Source organism: Salvia hispanica, chromosome 1 (genome assembly GCF_029641045.1).
Source record: "Salvia hispanica isolate PSC_SH4W2 chromosome 1, Shi_PSC_v1, whole genome shotgun sequence".
NCBI classification, from domain to species: domain Eukaryota; kingdom Viridiplantae; phylum Streptophyta; class Magnoliopsida; order Lamiales; family Lamiaceae; genus Salvia; species Salvia hispanica.
Window position 1 is genome coordinate 2,307,372 of NC_142692.1, and position 15,831 is coordinate 2,323,202.

Below are 15,831 nucleotides of genomic sequence, written 5' to 3' on the forward strand. Positions count from 1 at the left end.
GCTTGGATCCAGAGTGGATTAAGCGTCCCATGGTTGGATCTGCTTGTTTGTGTTTCATTTAGTTGTTTAAATTCTGCATTCTCGTTTTACCTTGTCTAGTAGCTAGATCTGCTTTAGTTTTAACTGCTCTTCGATTTAGTTGCTTTTCATTCCGTCTACTTTGCTTTGATTTTCGTTCTTGCTTTGTTTTAACTGGTTGTTCATGATAAATGTTGGAGAAGATGATGTCGCTGTTAGTTAGTCCTTTAGTTAGTTATTTTGCAGCTTTTCGATCGTACTCTACCTTTTCAGAAAATGGTCCCCACATTCAGTCGCTTTCCCAGGTCTAGGATAATTTAGGAAACTGTTCGTTCGATCTAGCAATTGTCTCGCTCCATTTCCCTTAATATGCATGTTTTTAAGTTTCTACCTAGATCTAGCTGTTAGGGTAGCATATTTCAATTACCAAGTCTAGGAATCAAAGCGCAACCTAAAATTGCGTGGCAGCAACCAACAAAATAATATATAGTCCATAAGTCTTTAAACATGTTTACTTGTGCATTCATCTCTGTGGATTCGATCCCTACTTCCACGTACTAGTTTTTCCTAGGTAAAGTGGGTTGAGGGTTTTTGAAAAGAGAGTTAAGGAAGTGATTGTGTGCCTATAGGTAGCTCAAGGTTCTCTGAATTCCTAGACCCAGTGTCTAACGGATTTCCTGGACCAAGGGTTTTCTTCATTATTCTTAAGAACACGCTTTCGCTAACCGTCTTAGCTTCAAACAAAAAAAAGAAAAAAAATACAAGCTCTTCAGGTATATATACAGTTCGATTAAGTTCAAGTAGTTTATATAAGTTGAGAGAGTGGTGAAAAGAGTTCTGAATTTATCAACTTAAAAATAAAGCATTGTTATGGATGTTATTGATTGAACTTGATGAGAAATTCAACTGATAGGAACTCAAGAATATTATTTCGAATTATCATATAAATTTTGTTTTTATTATCTATCCAGGACTCAAATAATCATATATAAGGTAATATGAAGAATACTATTTGATAATTACATAACGTGGTAAATCTTCTACTACTAATTTTGATGTAGAAAATTAGAACTCTCCCCAGTCTCTGATAATTAGAGCTCAACTTAATTATGTCTATTAACATTAATACTCTTCATTAAATAGAATTAAATATTGTACTACTATCTATACCATATTACGAAATACTATTGACTTTTCTCAGTTTAAAATTACTATTTACAATATTTATACATATATACTAACTTTTTCAGTTTATTAAGTACTTCCATTCCACTACCATGATGGGAGAGCAAACTCAATATTTATTTACTAGATTTCAAAATCACAAAACTAATACGAACGTTCATAATTTAAGATGAAATTTATCCAACTAAAAATAAATATATAATAATAAATAAAAATATTAAAATTCATTGTTTTAATTTTTAATTCATTACTAGTAGTACTCAGTTAAAAATGAAAGTACACACTAGGACAAGAAAAATGATGTAGGCTTAAACAGTAATATCATGCGAATTTCATGTGACAGACTTAAACAGTAATGATGTTCGATTCGAAGATTATCTTAAGATTAAATATATATACACCGGTATATTTGTTTAATGAGATTGAATTTCACAATTTAATCTTAGAAGTAATTTGTCGTAGTCAACTCCCTCCATCTAAAATAATCTAACAACTTAATACTAGATGGATTATCATGGAGTATGATAATTAGTCACGGTATATACAACATATATTAATTGAGAAGTTTAACTGTCACGTATTAATTTGAATAAAATTTGGAATTATTAGGAAATATTTTATCCTAAATCTACCTATTTTATGACTATTGCTCTCAATTTATGCATGACCATGTCATTATAAAGTGATGAGTTCAAGTCTGCAATTTCACAACATCAAGAAAAAGATAGAGATAATCAAGAGAGATGACTACCTTAAGCTGCTTGAATGATGTGAGGCCTCCAGTGACCATTCATCAGCCAAGCATGTGGGCTGACACTTTCACTAACTCTTCTTTTAACGAAAAGGTTTGTGTGTGTTTTTGTTAGTATAATTAAAATTTATGAACTAATTCATTTTACTTAAAAAAGTGTGTATGTAATCTTGAGCAGAAACAACAAAAGTATGCAGATGCAATCGAAGAATTGAAGGAAGAAGCAAGAGACATGTTAATGGCTGCAACAACTCCTCTCAACCAAATGATATTAATAGACACAATGGAACGGCTAGGATTGGCCTATCTTTTTGAGACCGAAATTGAACACAAACTCCAACAAATCACACACAACGACGACCTTCTTCACCACTCCGATTTATTCACTACATCACTTGGATTTCGCTTGCTCAGGCAACACCGCCACCACATTTCTTGCGGTATAATCTATGTTATGGAATAGTATATATATTTAATTATCGAAATTAATTTTATGAATGACTTAAGCAGATGTTTTCAACAAGTTTGTTAACAAGGATGGTATGTTCGAAGAAGGCGACGTTGAAGGAATGTTAGGCCTGTATGAAGCAGCCCATGTTCGATTTAACGACGAGAAGATACTACAAGAGGCTGCCGATTTTACAAGGCGATACTTGAGTAGTCGAAAAGTGGAGTTAGAGTCTCACCTTAAAGATAGAGTGAAGCGGGCTTTGGAGCACCCGCTTCATAGAGATGTTCCCATCGTCTACGCACGAATTTTCACCTCTATATATGAAAAGGATCCCTCAAGAAATGAACTTCTTCTCAAACTAGCTAAACTTAACTTCAACTTTTTGCAGAATTTATATAGGAAAGAACTCTCCCAACTCTCAAGGTAAATATTGTTATAAATCTAAATTATTTAATGATTAATTTGAGGAGTGCATATTTATTAATTGTACTCCATCTTTCTTGGAAAAGGTGGTGGAATGAATTTGATCTGAAATCAAAATTACCATATGCAAGAGATAGAGTGGTGGAGGCCTATGTTTGGGGTGTTGGATACCATTATGAACCTCAATACTCTCATGTTCGAATGGGACTCGCCAAAGGCATAAAAATCATTGGAATTATAGATGATACGTATGATAATTATGCTACACTCAATGAAGCTCAACTTTTTACTGAAGCATTACACAAGTAATAATATCTATACATATATGTATACAAATCTCTCTCCCTCCTAAACAATTACCATTTGCCTAGTATAGTACTCCATGTCTACTTATAAATTGGGTTGCAGGTGGAATATGGGTGAAGTTAATCGACTTCCCGAATACATGAGAACCGTTTATCGTTTTATTATGAGTACATTCGAAGATTATGAGCGCGACGCACTCAAACTTGGGAAATCCTTTGCAATGCCTTATTTCAAAGAAACGGTTAGTACTACTATATAGAATGCATTATTATAAAACTCATTCAGCTTCAAAACTATAGTTATTTTTTTTATTATTTCTTGAACAAAATATTTGTGTTATGTGATTGAATTAGGTGCAACAACTTGGAAGGGCTTACAATCAAGAGCTAAAGTGGGTTATGGAAAGAAAGCTGCCTCCTTTTGAAGACTATGTTAAAAACTCTGAGATAACCAGCTGCATTTTTATCATGTTTGCTGCTGTTATTCTTGGTTTCGAGTCTCTCACCCAAGAAACTATTGATTGGATGAAGAGTGAGCCCAAAATCGCGATATCGACTGGTATGATCGGAAGATATTGGGACGACATAGGCTCTCATCATGTAAGCCACTTAAGACTGATTCTACTTTATACATTTATTTGTGAAGATTCAATTAATATTGGTGCAATATTTGATGAATTTGAAGCGAGAGAGTAAAGGAGGGCAAATGTTGACTGTAATCGATTGCTACATGAAACAACATGGCGTAACGAAGCAAGAGACGATGTCAAAGTTTGGAGAACTAGTTGAGGAAACATGGATGGATGTGAACAAGGAATGGATCGAGACAGCGTTCGTGCCTCGAGAAATCGCCCTTCAATTTCTCAACTATGCTCGACTGTGCGATGCCAGTTACAACCACTACAATGGAGACGCTTATACAGATCCTGAAATGTCCAAGCCAACTGTCCATGCTCTCTTTATCGATCCAATTCTCATTTGAGTGTATGGATTATAAATTGTAGTCCTACTAAGGTAATGCATTGTACTAATAAATAATTTTGCCGTTTTGGGGCAAATTTGGAGCTTATAACTTCACCTTTAGCAAAAAAATAAATAAAAAGTGTGAAAATATACAGTGAAAAACCAGCTGATAGTCGAATCAATAATACTTATAATATACAATGTCTCATCTCAACATACAGAGAATAAGCACTACTAAACTGGGAAACCTTAATCTCAAGCTTTTCTCTACATGGAATGGACAAAACCAAAACCACAATTTACCTAGAATCACCACACATCCCTACGCCAACCAAGACAAAGCCAGCAGAGCTTCTTTTATCCACCCTCGCTGTCGAGCGCAATCCAAGACGGGGTTGATCAAAAAGCTCCGTTGGCATCAAAATAAACACTTGACCAGAAGCAAGAAAAACCAAAGATGGGATATCATCGTCCTTCCTGGAGATCTTCGGAAAATACGGCTGTTTTATTGATGTGATCAGTATCCAAGGCACTAAAGCCGGAGTAAGGACCAGAAGAAAAAATCGATGATGTTCCATCTGACTCGAAGGTAGTCGACGACTGCCTGAGATTGGGTGCAGTAGTGGATGCCACTGCAGAGTCTTGGTACTCGGTAACTCGTTGCACCATTTTGAGAGACTGCACCACTTCCCCCATGGTAGGTCGTTGGCTAGCGTCTGGAGCCACACAAGCTGCCGCAATGGTGCACACTCGGAAGAGATCTTCCTTCGGATACTTGCCACTGAGTCTTGGATCAGCAAGTTCCTCCAATCGATCCTTCTCTCTTAATATTGGTCTAGCCTGTGAAAGAACAACATAAAACTGATTACTATCTATCGATCAAGGGTTGAACCTCCTGCAAAATAACGGTGTCTACGTGAAGCATGTTGTTGAAATGGGGAAGATACATGGAGTGAGAAACTAACCCAGGTGACAAGGTTCTCCTGGCCGGAAGGCTGTGACATATCTACAGGTTTTCTTCCAGTCAACAACTCAAGAAGAACCACACCATAACTGTAAACATCACTCTTCACCAGTAGGTGCCCGGTCATAGCATATTCAGGGGCGACATACCTGTAAATTTTGGGAAGTCACAAGTGTTAAGAGAATAATAACATCATGCTTTGGAGATTAAATGTTCGCGGATGACCAAAAGATTGGACGACTAACCCAAAAGTTCCCATAACACGGGTTGAGAGGTAGTTTGCCCTGCCTTCAGGGGCCTGTTTCGCAAGGCCAAAATCTGAAACTTTAGCAAGAAAGTTGTTCTCTAGCAATATATTTGACGCCTTAAAATCTCTGTGAATGACGCAAGGTTGAGAGTCCTCATGCAAGTAAGCAAGTCCTCGGGCAGCATCAAGAGCAATTTTCATTCTTGTGTCCCAATCAAGAGGGCAGTTTAGTCCCAATGGTCCTGAACGAAACCACCTCACAGATTAGCATGCTTTTCATTTCCAAATAGAGTGTTTTAAGTAAAAAACTTGAAAGATATATCATAGATAATAGTCTATACCATGAAGCCAAGCCTCCAAACTGCCATTTGGAACAAGCTCGTAACAAAGTAGATTCTGTGAGGAGTCACGGTTGCTGTAGTATCCGACAAGTTTCACCAAGTTACGGTGATGCAGCCTACTGAGCATCTCAACCTCAACCAAGAACTCTTTATCCCCTTGCTGTCCACCACTGCTTAGTCTCTTTATGGCAACGGCAGTTCCATCACTTAGTACACCCTTAAATACTCTCCCAAAGCCTCCCTCACCAAGAATATTAGTTGTCTCAAAGTTATTCGTAGCCTCTTTCAGTTCTTCATAGGTGAGAAACCGTGTGCTGGTTGGGTGGTGGTGAAGTGATCCAACTGCTGGAACTGTTCCAACAGTCCTTTGTTTAGCTATTTCAAAGGGAATAAGCACATGAAATCCATAATGAGAATTGAATCCAATAGATCCATGATAGCAAAGTACCAAAAGTCAAAAAAGTTAAACTAAGAGGTAAGAGATGTGAGTATTGGACAGCAAATGCTAGAAAGAGAAGAAAAGGCAGATGATGAGGGTGTATTTTTCCTTTGAATGCAGCCAACCACACCTTAACTAACATAGCATCAGAACTGAGTTGCCAAACTGTGGTTCATATCAGAGGGCAGGTCAATTGTGCCATTCTAGAGGCAACAACCATACATACTAAACAATAAACAATTTATCAATGATATAGAAGGAATTAAAACTGCAGATAAAAACACAACTTGATGCAACTATCTACATACCAGTTTCTTTGAAAGATTCAATATGCTTCCCTTGACGAGATACACAGAAGCAAAGCATAACCACAGTGAACACAGCAATTATCAGGATCGCAGCTCCAAGTCCAATTACAAGAATCAAACTTGGATGTTTAACTTTCTTTGAAGGGGAAACTGAAGCAGGACTTGATGGAAGGTTGGGCGGTGCTTCTGATGGAGCTGTGTCAGAATCTGGCGCTGTATAAAAGACAAAAATGGTTACTTCAGTCTGAATATAGCATATCCAGGAAGATGATGCCAGTTTACCGAAATAACTCAGGGTCAATTACTAAATATGAATCAGAAAATTGACAAAAGTACATAATTAACAAAGACAATGCAGTAACTATAAACAACCAATTTAATGCTAATATTTTAAATAATTTAAACTTGCCTAAAACAACAGAATAAGTTTTCCATTAAGGGCTGCCTGCTAGTTTAAAGAACTTATAGTTCCGGCAAACTAGTGGAAAGCAGGTTGAGTTGTTATTATCCATGTAAGAGATTCACGATCAAAATGATATTGTTGAAATAGATCTTTAACTTGCACCTAAAAAATATACCTTGAGGCAGTAAGGGCGGCTTGAACCAGGTTATGTTGAGAAGCTTATAGTCACTCACTATTGCAGGATCAAGACGGATTCTGTGCGTTGACAATGAGGAGTTTATTCCTGCAGCCTCTTTGGAAGAAAAACTCAAACCCGTATGTGGGGTAATATCCATTGATATATTAAGACCAGATATTCCAACAATATAAAAGTTAATGAGCTCAATCTGTGACACTCTTAGACCAAGCTGCGAAGCAAACTGTTCAAGAAAAAGATTCCATTTTGGATGGGCTGAAACATTCAAGAGGAGAATTTCAAGCTTTATTGGATACACACAATGGCAGCCCTGGCTCTCACGTTTGAGTACCATGTCTGGTCCACAACAACCTGCCAGAAGGAAACAAACACCTCATTAGAATCGACGAAGCTAAAAATGTGAGGATGAGTTTGTTAAAAAATGAAACACCGCACTATATTGTTCGGCTAGAGAATAGAGTCAAAAAAAAAAAAAAAATCTTACTAGAAAGGCTAGGAGATAATGGAGGCTGAGATAAACCAGTAGGCATAGTGCTAGGTTCAGGTTGAGGTGGATTGTTCGGAGGCGCTGATCCACTCTTCTCCATCGAAGGTCTGGACAAACCGGAGTTAGAAGGAGGGGTAGAAATCTCAAAATGGCCAAAATTAGGAGGTTGAGCAGGTGCGCCACGAGGGCTCAAACGATTATGGTGGTGTTTGGGCGACGAAAGCAGATTGTTGTCTGGTAGAGGCAGTTCTGCCATCGCAGAGGCATCAAAAAACGTGGTAGCTGGTGATAAAGCTTCTCTTTTCAACATTTTGTGACGTACACTAGCATCCGTGAAGGATAATAAACAACAGAAAAGAAGCAACTGTTTTAGGAGACACCAACGACAACGAGCCTCCAAAAGCAACCCTGCAACACACATTGCAAATAAAGCACACACCATAGGGCTTTCAGCAACAACGCATCCAATTCCACATATTCGGGGTCAAAATACCATTCCAAAGAATTTAACACCACTGTGCCAATCCGAAACCACATAACAAAAATGAGATCAAAGCTTCAGCTCTAAAATCCCTCTTTCCCTAACAATCATACATCTTAGACATAAACTAAACTAGAATCACTCTTTCTCATCAGCAACACACATTAAATCAATTGAAATAGTGATTAATCAAATATAAGCAAACAACATGAAATCCATCACACGCCTCCAAAATTACTCAAAATCTTCCTATTCTAATTGCATTTGCGAAAATGACATGCCATTAATAGAATGAAAAAATGCGATAAATCCGTAAAATGCATAAGAATCCCCAAAAAACAACACAAAATCCAGCATATCTAACATCCTCACACTCAATACTCACCGCTTCCCGGGGCGAAAAACAGCAAATTATCAAACTGCAACATCACCGACAAAATCCGAACCGCTCAGATCTACAAAACCAGAGTCAAACTACGAGCAAAATCCGCAGCCTCCGCCGACCGAATGAACATCGAACAGCCGAGAAGCTCGCCACAAACTCAGCCCGAACTCGTAACTCAGTGAGCTCCCCATCCTTGGCCTCCAAACACACGAAACCGGTGAAAAAGGTAAAGGCGGAGACAGAGAGTGAAGGGGAATACTAGAGAGAGAAAAATCGGGAGAATGATTCGAGAATATGAAATGATTGTGGCGCGCGTGTATCTTCCGTCGGCTTCACTCAGATATGAGTAGTGAAAAATCTGTTGAGGATGAGCGCACGGTAAGGTGGAGCTCCGATACGAGTAGTATGGTAGTGGGGGAATATTATATTTATCTAACGTGCGCTTTTGACGGAGGATCGTCTTCGTCAAACAGTGGACGTCAGTCACGTCAGCTTGATTGCTTGCTGCCGAGGCCCACCGTTAGTAACGGTGGTCCCCTATTTCGGACAGAGCCGTTAGATGGGCGTTAAAGTGGTTTATTAAAAAATGTTTATGCCATGTGATTCCATGGATTTATGCATTTTCTATTACTCCTACTTATTTAATTAGTCTCATGCTATCGTATGATTTATTCCATTATCTAGTGAATATTAATTTGGTAGTATATGTTTTTATATTTTTGGATTTTGTTTGATGAATTAGATAATTGAATTTTATTACTCCCTCCGTCCTCTATTAGGAGTCACTTTTTGATCGGACACGAGTTTTAAGAAATATAAAGAAAAGTTTGTTGAAAAAGTTAGTGGAATGTGGGACCTATTTTTTTTATATTGGTTTTATAATAAAATGTGAGTGAATTGAGTTAGTGGAACGTGGGACCTACTTATTATTTATGGTAAAAATGAAGTGTGACTCTTAATTGGGAACGGACCGAAATAGAAAAGTGTGACTCTTAATGGGGGGCGGGCGGAGGGAGTATGTCATATGGGAGAAGAAAATTAGTTATGGTTCATGAATTTTGGTCTTCAATTTGATATTACTAATCTCGGGCAATCTCAAATTAATTGAATTTTGAATTATATTGGGACAATTTAATCAATAGCAGCTTAACCTACAAAGTATCTTATTTAATAGCATCTTAATATGGGAGTACTACATTAGCAGCTTAATCAATAGCAGCTTAACACTACAATTTAATCAATAGCAGCTTACTATGGGAGTACTACATTACATTGGGATGAGTACGGAATTATAAATTCTAAATGGGTTCGAATAATTGAACTTTGTAATTAGTGGTATTATTGTATGAATTTGAGATGATGAAATTAATACTAGCAAATTAATTTAGGTTCCATAGATTGTGGAACTGTGGAAGTGGAAGAGTCAAGAGAGAGCCCACAAATTGTTATGTTTACCATCTCTTAGATTAGCCCACGAAATTTCGATATGGGCCTAAGATTACAAGTTTGATTTTCACAGATGCATTATTATATGTATTTAATACTAAATTATTGCAAATTGAAAGAGTCACGTCTAACAAATATAGAACCTTTTTGCCATAACGATTAAAGCAAACTCCAACAAAAAAATAAAAGTAGTGCTAACAAACTAAAATTTGCAATTGCACGAAAACGAGTATCATGTCATTCAAACAATGTGAAAGTTAATTTACAATTTACATCCTAGTAGTAGGGTTCCTTGGGTGACTATTGTTTCCTTCGGCGGTGGTGGCAGCAGCAGCGGTGCTCGTGGTGGAGTTGGCATTGGCGTTGGCGTTGGCGTTGGCATTCATCCCTAGAGTATTCTTGACCACCTCCGCCGCCCCTTGGGCCATGTTAGCGGCGCCCACGACCGCTCCCTTAGCCATGTTGACGGCGGTTTGTGCCGCGTCCTTAGCTTGTGCACCACTCTTAAATATTCCAAGAATTAAGTTAGAAGATTTGTGTAATAAATTTGCATTGATGAGTGGAAAATGAAAATTTGGAATAAATTATAGTACTCCATGTACCTCTTGAAGGAAATTGGTGGCTTGGCCTTGGCTATGGATGTCCGAAGGTTGGTCCACGAGATCCCTATTCCTCATCTGCCACAAGGTTGTAGTTAAAAATGTTGCGCATGGTTGATCCGAAAGAATATATTTGAAGATGTGAAGTAGCTAAACTGATCTATATTTCCTAAATTGCGGTTGAAAAAAATTCAATTTATATAAATGTTACCTGCGCCTGATTAGTATCGTGTTCAGCGCTGTAAGAAGCGTTGACAGGATGACCGTGGTTTGCCATTTTACTCGTGCTAGGGATTTTTTAGGTTCTATTAATGTAAGAGATAAAATGTGAGTTGTTTTAGATGAATTTATAGGTTTGGATTTCGAAGGCATCTTAGTTTTCAAGTACTTCTTCGTCTAAGTATGTGCATCAGCTAACACATGCAAATACAACCGGTCCCGTAGGTTTGGGCAAGAATATTTCTTTGTTATATGAAGTTTGAATTTGCTTGTATTTATTCCATGATAAAAAAAAATCTTGTCGGTCTATTATAATATATTATTGATATTTTTCAATCAAACAACGTCGTTTTCTTTATAAATAGACGACATCACTTATTATTGGCAGGGACATCCACGCATGATTTCATGTTTTCATATCCGATACATTTTCACTAAATAATTATGTCGTGAGATAACTGCGAATAAATCCAAACTTCGTGATTTTTCAGTTGCTATAAATATGACTTCGTGATTATATTAAATGAGTAAAATATGAGTGAAGTGTACATCCAAACTTAGATAATAAATCCAAAGTTCGTGATTATTTTTTTAAATTTTTTTTGAAGTCATTAATTTAAAAAAATGAAGTTGTTTTTAGATATGGAATATTGTTATTAATCTACTTATATAGATCATTATATAATGTGGGTAATTTATGGAAAAATAAAGTAAAAGTAACAGCAAAAAAACCGGTGACAGAAACACTACCCCTAAACTGCTGCACCACCGCCTCTATTCGCCGTGCCGCCCTCTCCCCTCTGCTCAACCAGCAGCTCCGCCGAAGGTACTAATTCCTTTTCCTTATCGCTAAATTTGAAGCTTATGACCGTGATTCTTTTGGGAATTGGAAAAGTAAATGTTACCATGATGAAAAGAATGCCTGGATTAATTTTGAATATGTAAATTCGATGCTTGCATTATTTCAACTGTTCATGCTTAATAGTTAGGTTTCTACTCTCTGGATTATACTTTGGCATCGCTGATTTCTGTTTGAGATAAATTTGGGCCAACATTTTTGTAGAGCATCACACAATCTTATCTGAATTATGCTATCAATTTAACACCAAACCAGAGAGAAATGTGAATAGGCATTATGACGAATTGAGATATTGTCTCACCCCAATCTGTCAAACCAAATGAGCACCTCTCATTAAAAGTTAATACTTTCAGTTTTAATCCTTCAATTGCTTATACTGGCAGAGCCAAGGATTGATTTAACGCGGAATGGATGCAAAACGTGTGCTGGGAAACAATGACATTGATGATGTCCGTTGGCTATGTTCGTTAACCGACTCTGAACTTGTAAGCTTCGTGTCTGTTATGAAAAAATTCTTTTTCTGAAAGATTTTGTCCGTGCAAGAATTTTATTGTATATGGTGTTCCAAATCATGTTATTTTATTGCTCTAGGATCTGTTAATTAGCTTAAAGAATATGGTAAAGATGCGAGCTGATAAAATTGGCCATGGAGCTTTGGCAAAGAAGTTCAACTTACATATGTTGTGGGCCTTCAGTACGTTGTTGCTTACCATGCTTCATTGTTTTGCAATCCTGATATCTTATGTACTTCAATTTTCATCTTTATTGTTTTGGAATGAGAACAAGATTGGCCTAACACCAAATTTGAAAATTTGTTCTATGTTGTATTTAGAAGTCTAATTTGTGTTAAAGTGTTTACTGCTTCTGCGCCTCAAACGTGATACTCTAGTTGGGTTTTGGGAGTGTTGGTATCCAGATTCTATGCTAGCTGTTTCTTGTGTCGATTGGTAGATGTTATAGTCGGAAAATTTGCAAAATCTGACTTAGGTAGGAAATTTTGTTGGAAAACATTGAGGGATCATTGCTTTTGGAAACAAAACTCCAAGACTCCAAATGCTACATAACATTGTAGGGGAAAGGTGCCTCCATCTTTCTTATACAAAAGGGAGAATTGGCCTTGAATTCCAAGTTCAAGAGCTTGCAGTGTTTAGGATCTCCCCTCTGTGGCTTTATGTCATTTAAGTATGCAAAAGTGGTAAATTTGTCCACTCGAAGGATATTTTGTCCTTTTCAGAGCACTTCATTCTCTTTGTGTTTATCTGCTTTTGGTGCTTTATTTTTGGCTTTCATGATTATTGTGTCCCCAACTAGGAGATTGCTTAAGTGGCATGGATCGCCCATCAGATTAATTTGCAATTGTTCTTATCAAGTTATCCAATGAGCCAAACGAATGAGTCATGACATTTCCTTTTGATTCTTTTAAGAGGATCATAATGGTTCCTATTTACCTCCGTGATGACCCAAACCCCGAAGTATAGGGTGGAAGAGAAGCATCTTACCAACTGAGTTTTGCTACACCTTTGACATTTTCTTTTGTATTGATATATGAGAATACATCAATACAATGAAAATGTGTTAACATCTTTGTTTGTTCCTTCTTTCGTAATGTGTCATTTCTTGATGTTTGACTGATTTTGATCAGTCCCAGCAATGGATAAATATCTTTTGTTGTATCCTAAGACCTTACGATCCTTCAGAGTTATAGAAACAAAAATATTGTTGTAACTTTTGTTTCCACGGTAACTCTTGAACCTTATTGTATGGTTGTAAAAAGCAATCTGATCAATCACTCTATGTGAATAGAACAATTTTGTATCTGATGGATATCATGGTTTACCCGAATCTGATGTGATTTTCAAAAATGTCAATTTTTTATTTTGTATTTTGGAGAACTAGTGGAAAGATCGCTCTCATTTTTTCCTTTGAAGTATGCACTTATATCTTTTTTCCAATTGTACTTTTTCTCCTCTTTCAGCCAGTAATTTGAATGTCATATTTTGATTGGTTCAATTCAGTTTTTTTATTCTTTTCTGTTGCTAGTTTTGTTAAGCACACTTTCTTAACATTCAGGTGTCATATTTATGGAACATTTGAAAGGACAGCTAAAAGATGTGCCAGTGGCTTCCAGTAACTTGTTCAAACAAAACGTCAGTGGTATCTTTGCTAGAATGACTGATGAAGATTTATATCCATATGTGAATTCTGATAGGAGGAAAAGAGTTTTTGGCATGTAAGTGAATCCTTTAGTATTCTGCTAGTGCTGCATGAATGTTGTGAGTAATTACATTGTTCTCTGCTACAATATAAGTTTGCTTCAACCTGTACATAATAAAGAGAATCTTGTTTCCGGACCATTCTTCTTAGAACACAGCTCTTTATATCGGTTCATCTTCCCGCTCCTCTGTACCACTGCAGAGTTTGTCTTCTCCTCTTATTGGTTTATTCAGATTGGAGCAACTATTTGTTTCCTATCAACATCCATGTATCTCTACTATATTCCAAGTTCCAACTCATCTTCCTATTTTTTGTGAAAAGCTGGAATTAAAGGAAACAGAAGAAAAGGATGAGAAAATGCTCTCTGTTCACATAAAAGCCACATGCTGGTTTTTCAGCTGCAATTTTTTCCGTTGAAGTGTCAAACAGTCTTTGTGACATTAATGGGATAAAGCGTTCATATTTGTGGAAGTAAGGTGCCGAAACCAGCAAGGCCACTCATGTTTTACCAGTACAAATCCTAGTCTTGTAAAACTCACTTCCTAGCATACCTATGTGCTCGCCCATGGATTTACCAGACCCATCCAATTCTTCCAATTTTTGTTTTGGTTGTTTGCAATTTCTTATTCATGCCTTGTGTGAGTCTACTGTCCTTATTTTTGTGTCGATCTATGGTTTGACTACTGACTGGCTCGATACATATACCTAATTATTATCTGCACAATTTATCTGTTATAGGCTTTTTCAGGATATGCATCCCTCCCAAAAGCAAAAAAACTAGCAACTGAAGTTTCAAAGAGACTTGTAGTACAATCTCCTCACACTCTTTAAGGCCCATCACCAGTTTTGAGCTTGTATTTCGGGTTTCTTCTCCATCTTGTAAGTTACTTACCTCCTCTATGAAGCTCTATTGATTGAAGGAAAAGGAACGGAGCAAACTACATGCTACGGAGTAATTTTTAGCTGAGATATTTCTGCTTGAAATCACACGTCGTTCCTTGTATAGGTTATATTCTTGTCCAAATTTTCAGACAAAGTGATTTTTTTAGGGAACAAAGTAAGTGTTAGAAACATTTTTCTCTGATAAATTCAGTTTATTTACGCGAATTTTTATCGCTTGCTATTTCTTAAAGTACTTTTGAATTGTTTCAGTGTAACTTCATTTATTTACAATGTTATACTTCATTTTCTACTATGTCCCATTACTTTATCTTAATTAGCCATTCCCATCATCAAATATGTGGATCTAATTTGACCAACATATTATCTGTATCTCAAAAAATTCGATGCTAGTTAATCTTATGAAATCTGGTTTGACAGCCCAACTACTTCCACCATGTACTACAGGCTAACAGCTTGATACACAGACAAAGTATGTTGGAGGATCCTTTAAATTAGCCATAATTTGTCCCCATGCATCTTCACCTCATACTTACACACCCAAACAAAACACACATATCTCCATGTTTGTTTTAGAATTCGAACAGCTCGATCGCATAGGCTAAGTGTTTATGGTTTAGTTTGTAAGTTGGCTTAATCTCCATTGAGGGTGGGGCAGGGTTGGTGAGGCATATAGTTTCTAGCTTCTCATTGTGCATGCATGTGCTCAAAGAAAGGGGCAATGAAATTAGGTCAAAAGGGGTCAATGAGAGAGATTGAGTTGACAAGAGTTACAAAAAGTGGCCTTATATAAAAGGGTTAGTGGACTATGCACATTTTGGAGATCCCACATATTTGAGCCTCTTTATGGCAATCTATGCCCCATTCTCAGCTGTCTTCTCTTGGGTTCAATGCATCTACTTGCTTCCTCTCTCTCTAGGCATACATATACATAGGTGAGATTTCACTGTTTTATTGTTTATTAGACCCTTTTCAATCATTCTTATCATGAATTGGCAACATCCTTGAGATTTAGTGAGTGAATTATTAGTAGGTGCCCCACTTGCTTGTCATCTATGTTGGATGTACATATTTGTTCCCTCAATATATATGTATTGTCTATCTATTTATGGAGAGAGATGTTGGTAATTATCTATCATTTACTTGCATGGTAACTTATGTAATTTATTTATTTATTGCTATGTTGGATGGACTAATTAAGGTGTCTATTGATTTGAATACTATTTATAATAATTATGAGTCTATTA

The 15,831-nt window shown here is 36.8% G+C and overlaps 4 protein-coding genes across 6 annotated transcripts; 2 read left to right on the top strand and 2 right to left on the bottom strand.

Annotated features, from left to right (window-relative positions):
- Nucleotides 1-1,918: 1,918 nt before the first annotated feature.
- LOC148933064 (cis-muuroladiene synthase-like) lies at nucleotides 1,919-4,507 on the top strand. 2 transcript variants are annotated; one of them, XM_089062504.1, is made up of 7 exons: nucleotides 1,919-2,048; nucleotides 2,133-2,394; nucleotides 2,465-2,828; nucleotides 2,915-3,133; nucleotides 3,237-3,375; nucleotides 3,488-3,733; nucleotides 3,819-4,507. In XM_089062504.1, exons 1-7 carry the CDS (start codon nucleotides 1,947-1,949, stop codon nucleotides 4,113-4,115), a joined length of 1,629 nt encoding a protein of 542 aa, XP_088918630.1. In that variant the 5' UTR covers nucleotides 1,919-1,946; the 3' UTR covers nucleotides 4,116-4,507. The 2 variants fall into 2 exon arrangements, with proteins under 2 accessions (XP_088918630.1, XP_088918631.1); XM_089062505.1 differs by lacking the exon at nucleotides 2,915-3,133.
- LOC125222996 (Protein kinase superfamily protein) lies at nucleotides 4,247-8,742 on the bottom strand. Of its 2 annotated transcripts, none has more exons than XM_089062503.1 (8): nucleotides 8,348-8,742; nucleotides 7,479-7,889; nucleotides 6,974-7,345; nucleotides 6,396-6,608; nucleotides 5,649-5,999; nucleotides 5,306-5,549; nucleotides 5,062-5,209; nucleotides 4,247-4,936 (listed from the first exon to the last, which is right to left on the bottom strand). In XM_089062503.1, exons 1-8 carry the CDS (start codon nucleotides 8,388-8,390, stop codon nucleotides 4,562-4,564), a joined length of 2,157 nt encoding a protein of 718 aa, XP_088918629.1. In that variant the 5' UTR covers nucleotides 8,391-8,742; the 3' UTR covers nucleotides 4,247-4,561. The 2 variants fall into 2 exon arrangements, with proteins under 2 accessions (XP_088918629.1, XP_088918628.1); XM_089062502.1 differs by having other exon boundaries at nucleotides 5,649-6,023; nucleotides 8,348-8,741.
- Nucleotides 8,743-9,919: 1,177 nt separating this feature from the next.
- On the bottom strand, nucleotides 9,920-10,697 carry LOC125219098 (uncharacterized). The gene is made up of 3 exons (XM_048120966.2): nucleotides 10,604-10,697; nucleotides 10,396-10,470; nucleotides 9,920-10,296 (listed from the first exon to the last, which is right to left on the bottom strand). Exons 1-3 carry the CDS (start codon nucleotides 10,667-10,669, stop codon nucleotides 10,063-10,065), a joined length of 375 nt encoding a protein of 124 aa, XP_047976923.1. The 5' UTR covers nucleotides 10,670-10,697; the 3' UTR covers nucleotides 9,920-10,062.
- Nucleotides 10,698-11,297: 600 nt separating this feature from the next.
- LOC125219929 (uncharacterized) lies at nucleotides 11,298-14,802 on the top strand. Its single transcript, XM_048122021.2, has 5 exons — nucleotides 11,298-11,437; nucleotides 11,854-11,955; nucleotides 12,062-12,164; nucleotides 13,541-13,700; nucleotides 14,423-14,802. The coding sequence occupies exons 2-5, from the start codon at nucleotides 11,878-11,880 to the stop codon at nucleotides 14,463-14,465; spliced, it is 384 nt and encodes a 127-aa protein (XP_047977978.1). The 5' UTR covers nucleotides 11,298-11,437; nucleotides 11,854-11,877; the 3' UTR covers nucleotides 14,466-14,802.
- The last annotated feature ends 1,029 nt before the right edge of the window (nucleotides 14,803-15,831 follow it).

Bases quoted from the DNA above. Each gene is read 5' to 3' on its own strand.
- LOC148933064 (XM_089062504.1), top strand. From the start codon at position 1,947: ATGACTACCTTAAGCTGCTTGAATGATGTGAGGCCTCCAGTGACCATT. The intron at 2,829-2,914 runs GTAAATATTGTT...TTCTTGGAAAAG, and splicing joins GAACTCTCCCAACTCTCAAG to GTGGTGGAATGAATTTGATC. The intron at 3,134-3,236 runs GTAATAATATCT...ATTGGGTTGCAG, and splicing joins TTTACTGAAGCATTACACAA to GTGGAATATGGGTGAAGTTA.
- LOC125222996 (XM_089062502.1), bottom strand. From the start codon at position 8,390: ATGTTGCAGTTTGATAATTTGCTGTTTTTCGCCCCGGGAAGCG. The intron at 7,346-7,478 runs GTAAGATTTTTT...TCCTTCTGGCAG, and splicing joins ATTATCTCCTAGCCTTTCTA to GTTGTTGTGGACCAGACATG. The intron at 5,210-5,305 runs GTTAGTCGTCCA...CAAAATTTACAG, and splicing joins CGTGTTATGGGAACTTTTGG to GTATGTCGCCCCTGAATATG.
- LOC125219098 (XM_048120966.2), bottom strand. From the start codon at position 10,669: ATGGCAAACCACGGTCATCCTGTCAACGCTTCTTACAGCGCTGAACAC. The intron at 10,471-10,603 runs GTAACATTTATA...ACCTTGTGGCAG, and splicing joins ACGATACTAATCAGGCGCAG to ATGAGGAATAGGGATCTCGT. The intron at 10,297-10,395 runs GTACATGGAGTA...GGAATATTTAAG, and splicing joins CCACCAATTTCCTTCAAGAG to AGTGGTGCACAAGCTAAGGA.
- LOC125219929 (XM_048122021.2), top strand. From the start codon at position 11,878: ATGGATGCAAAACGTGTGCTGGGAAACAATGACATTGATGATGTCCGT. The intron at 11,956-12,061 runs GTAAGCTTCGTG...TTATTGCTCTAG, and splicing joins CGTTAACCGACTCTGAACTT to GATCTGTTAATTAGCTTAAA. The intron at 12,165-13,540 runs GTACGTTGTTGC...CTTAACATTCAG, and splicing joins ACATATGTTGTGGGCCTTCA to GTGTCATATTTATGGAACAT.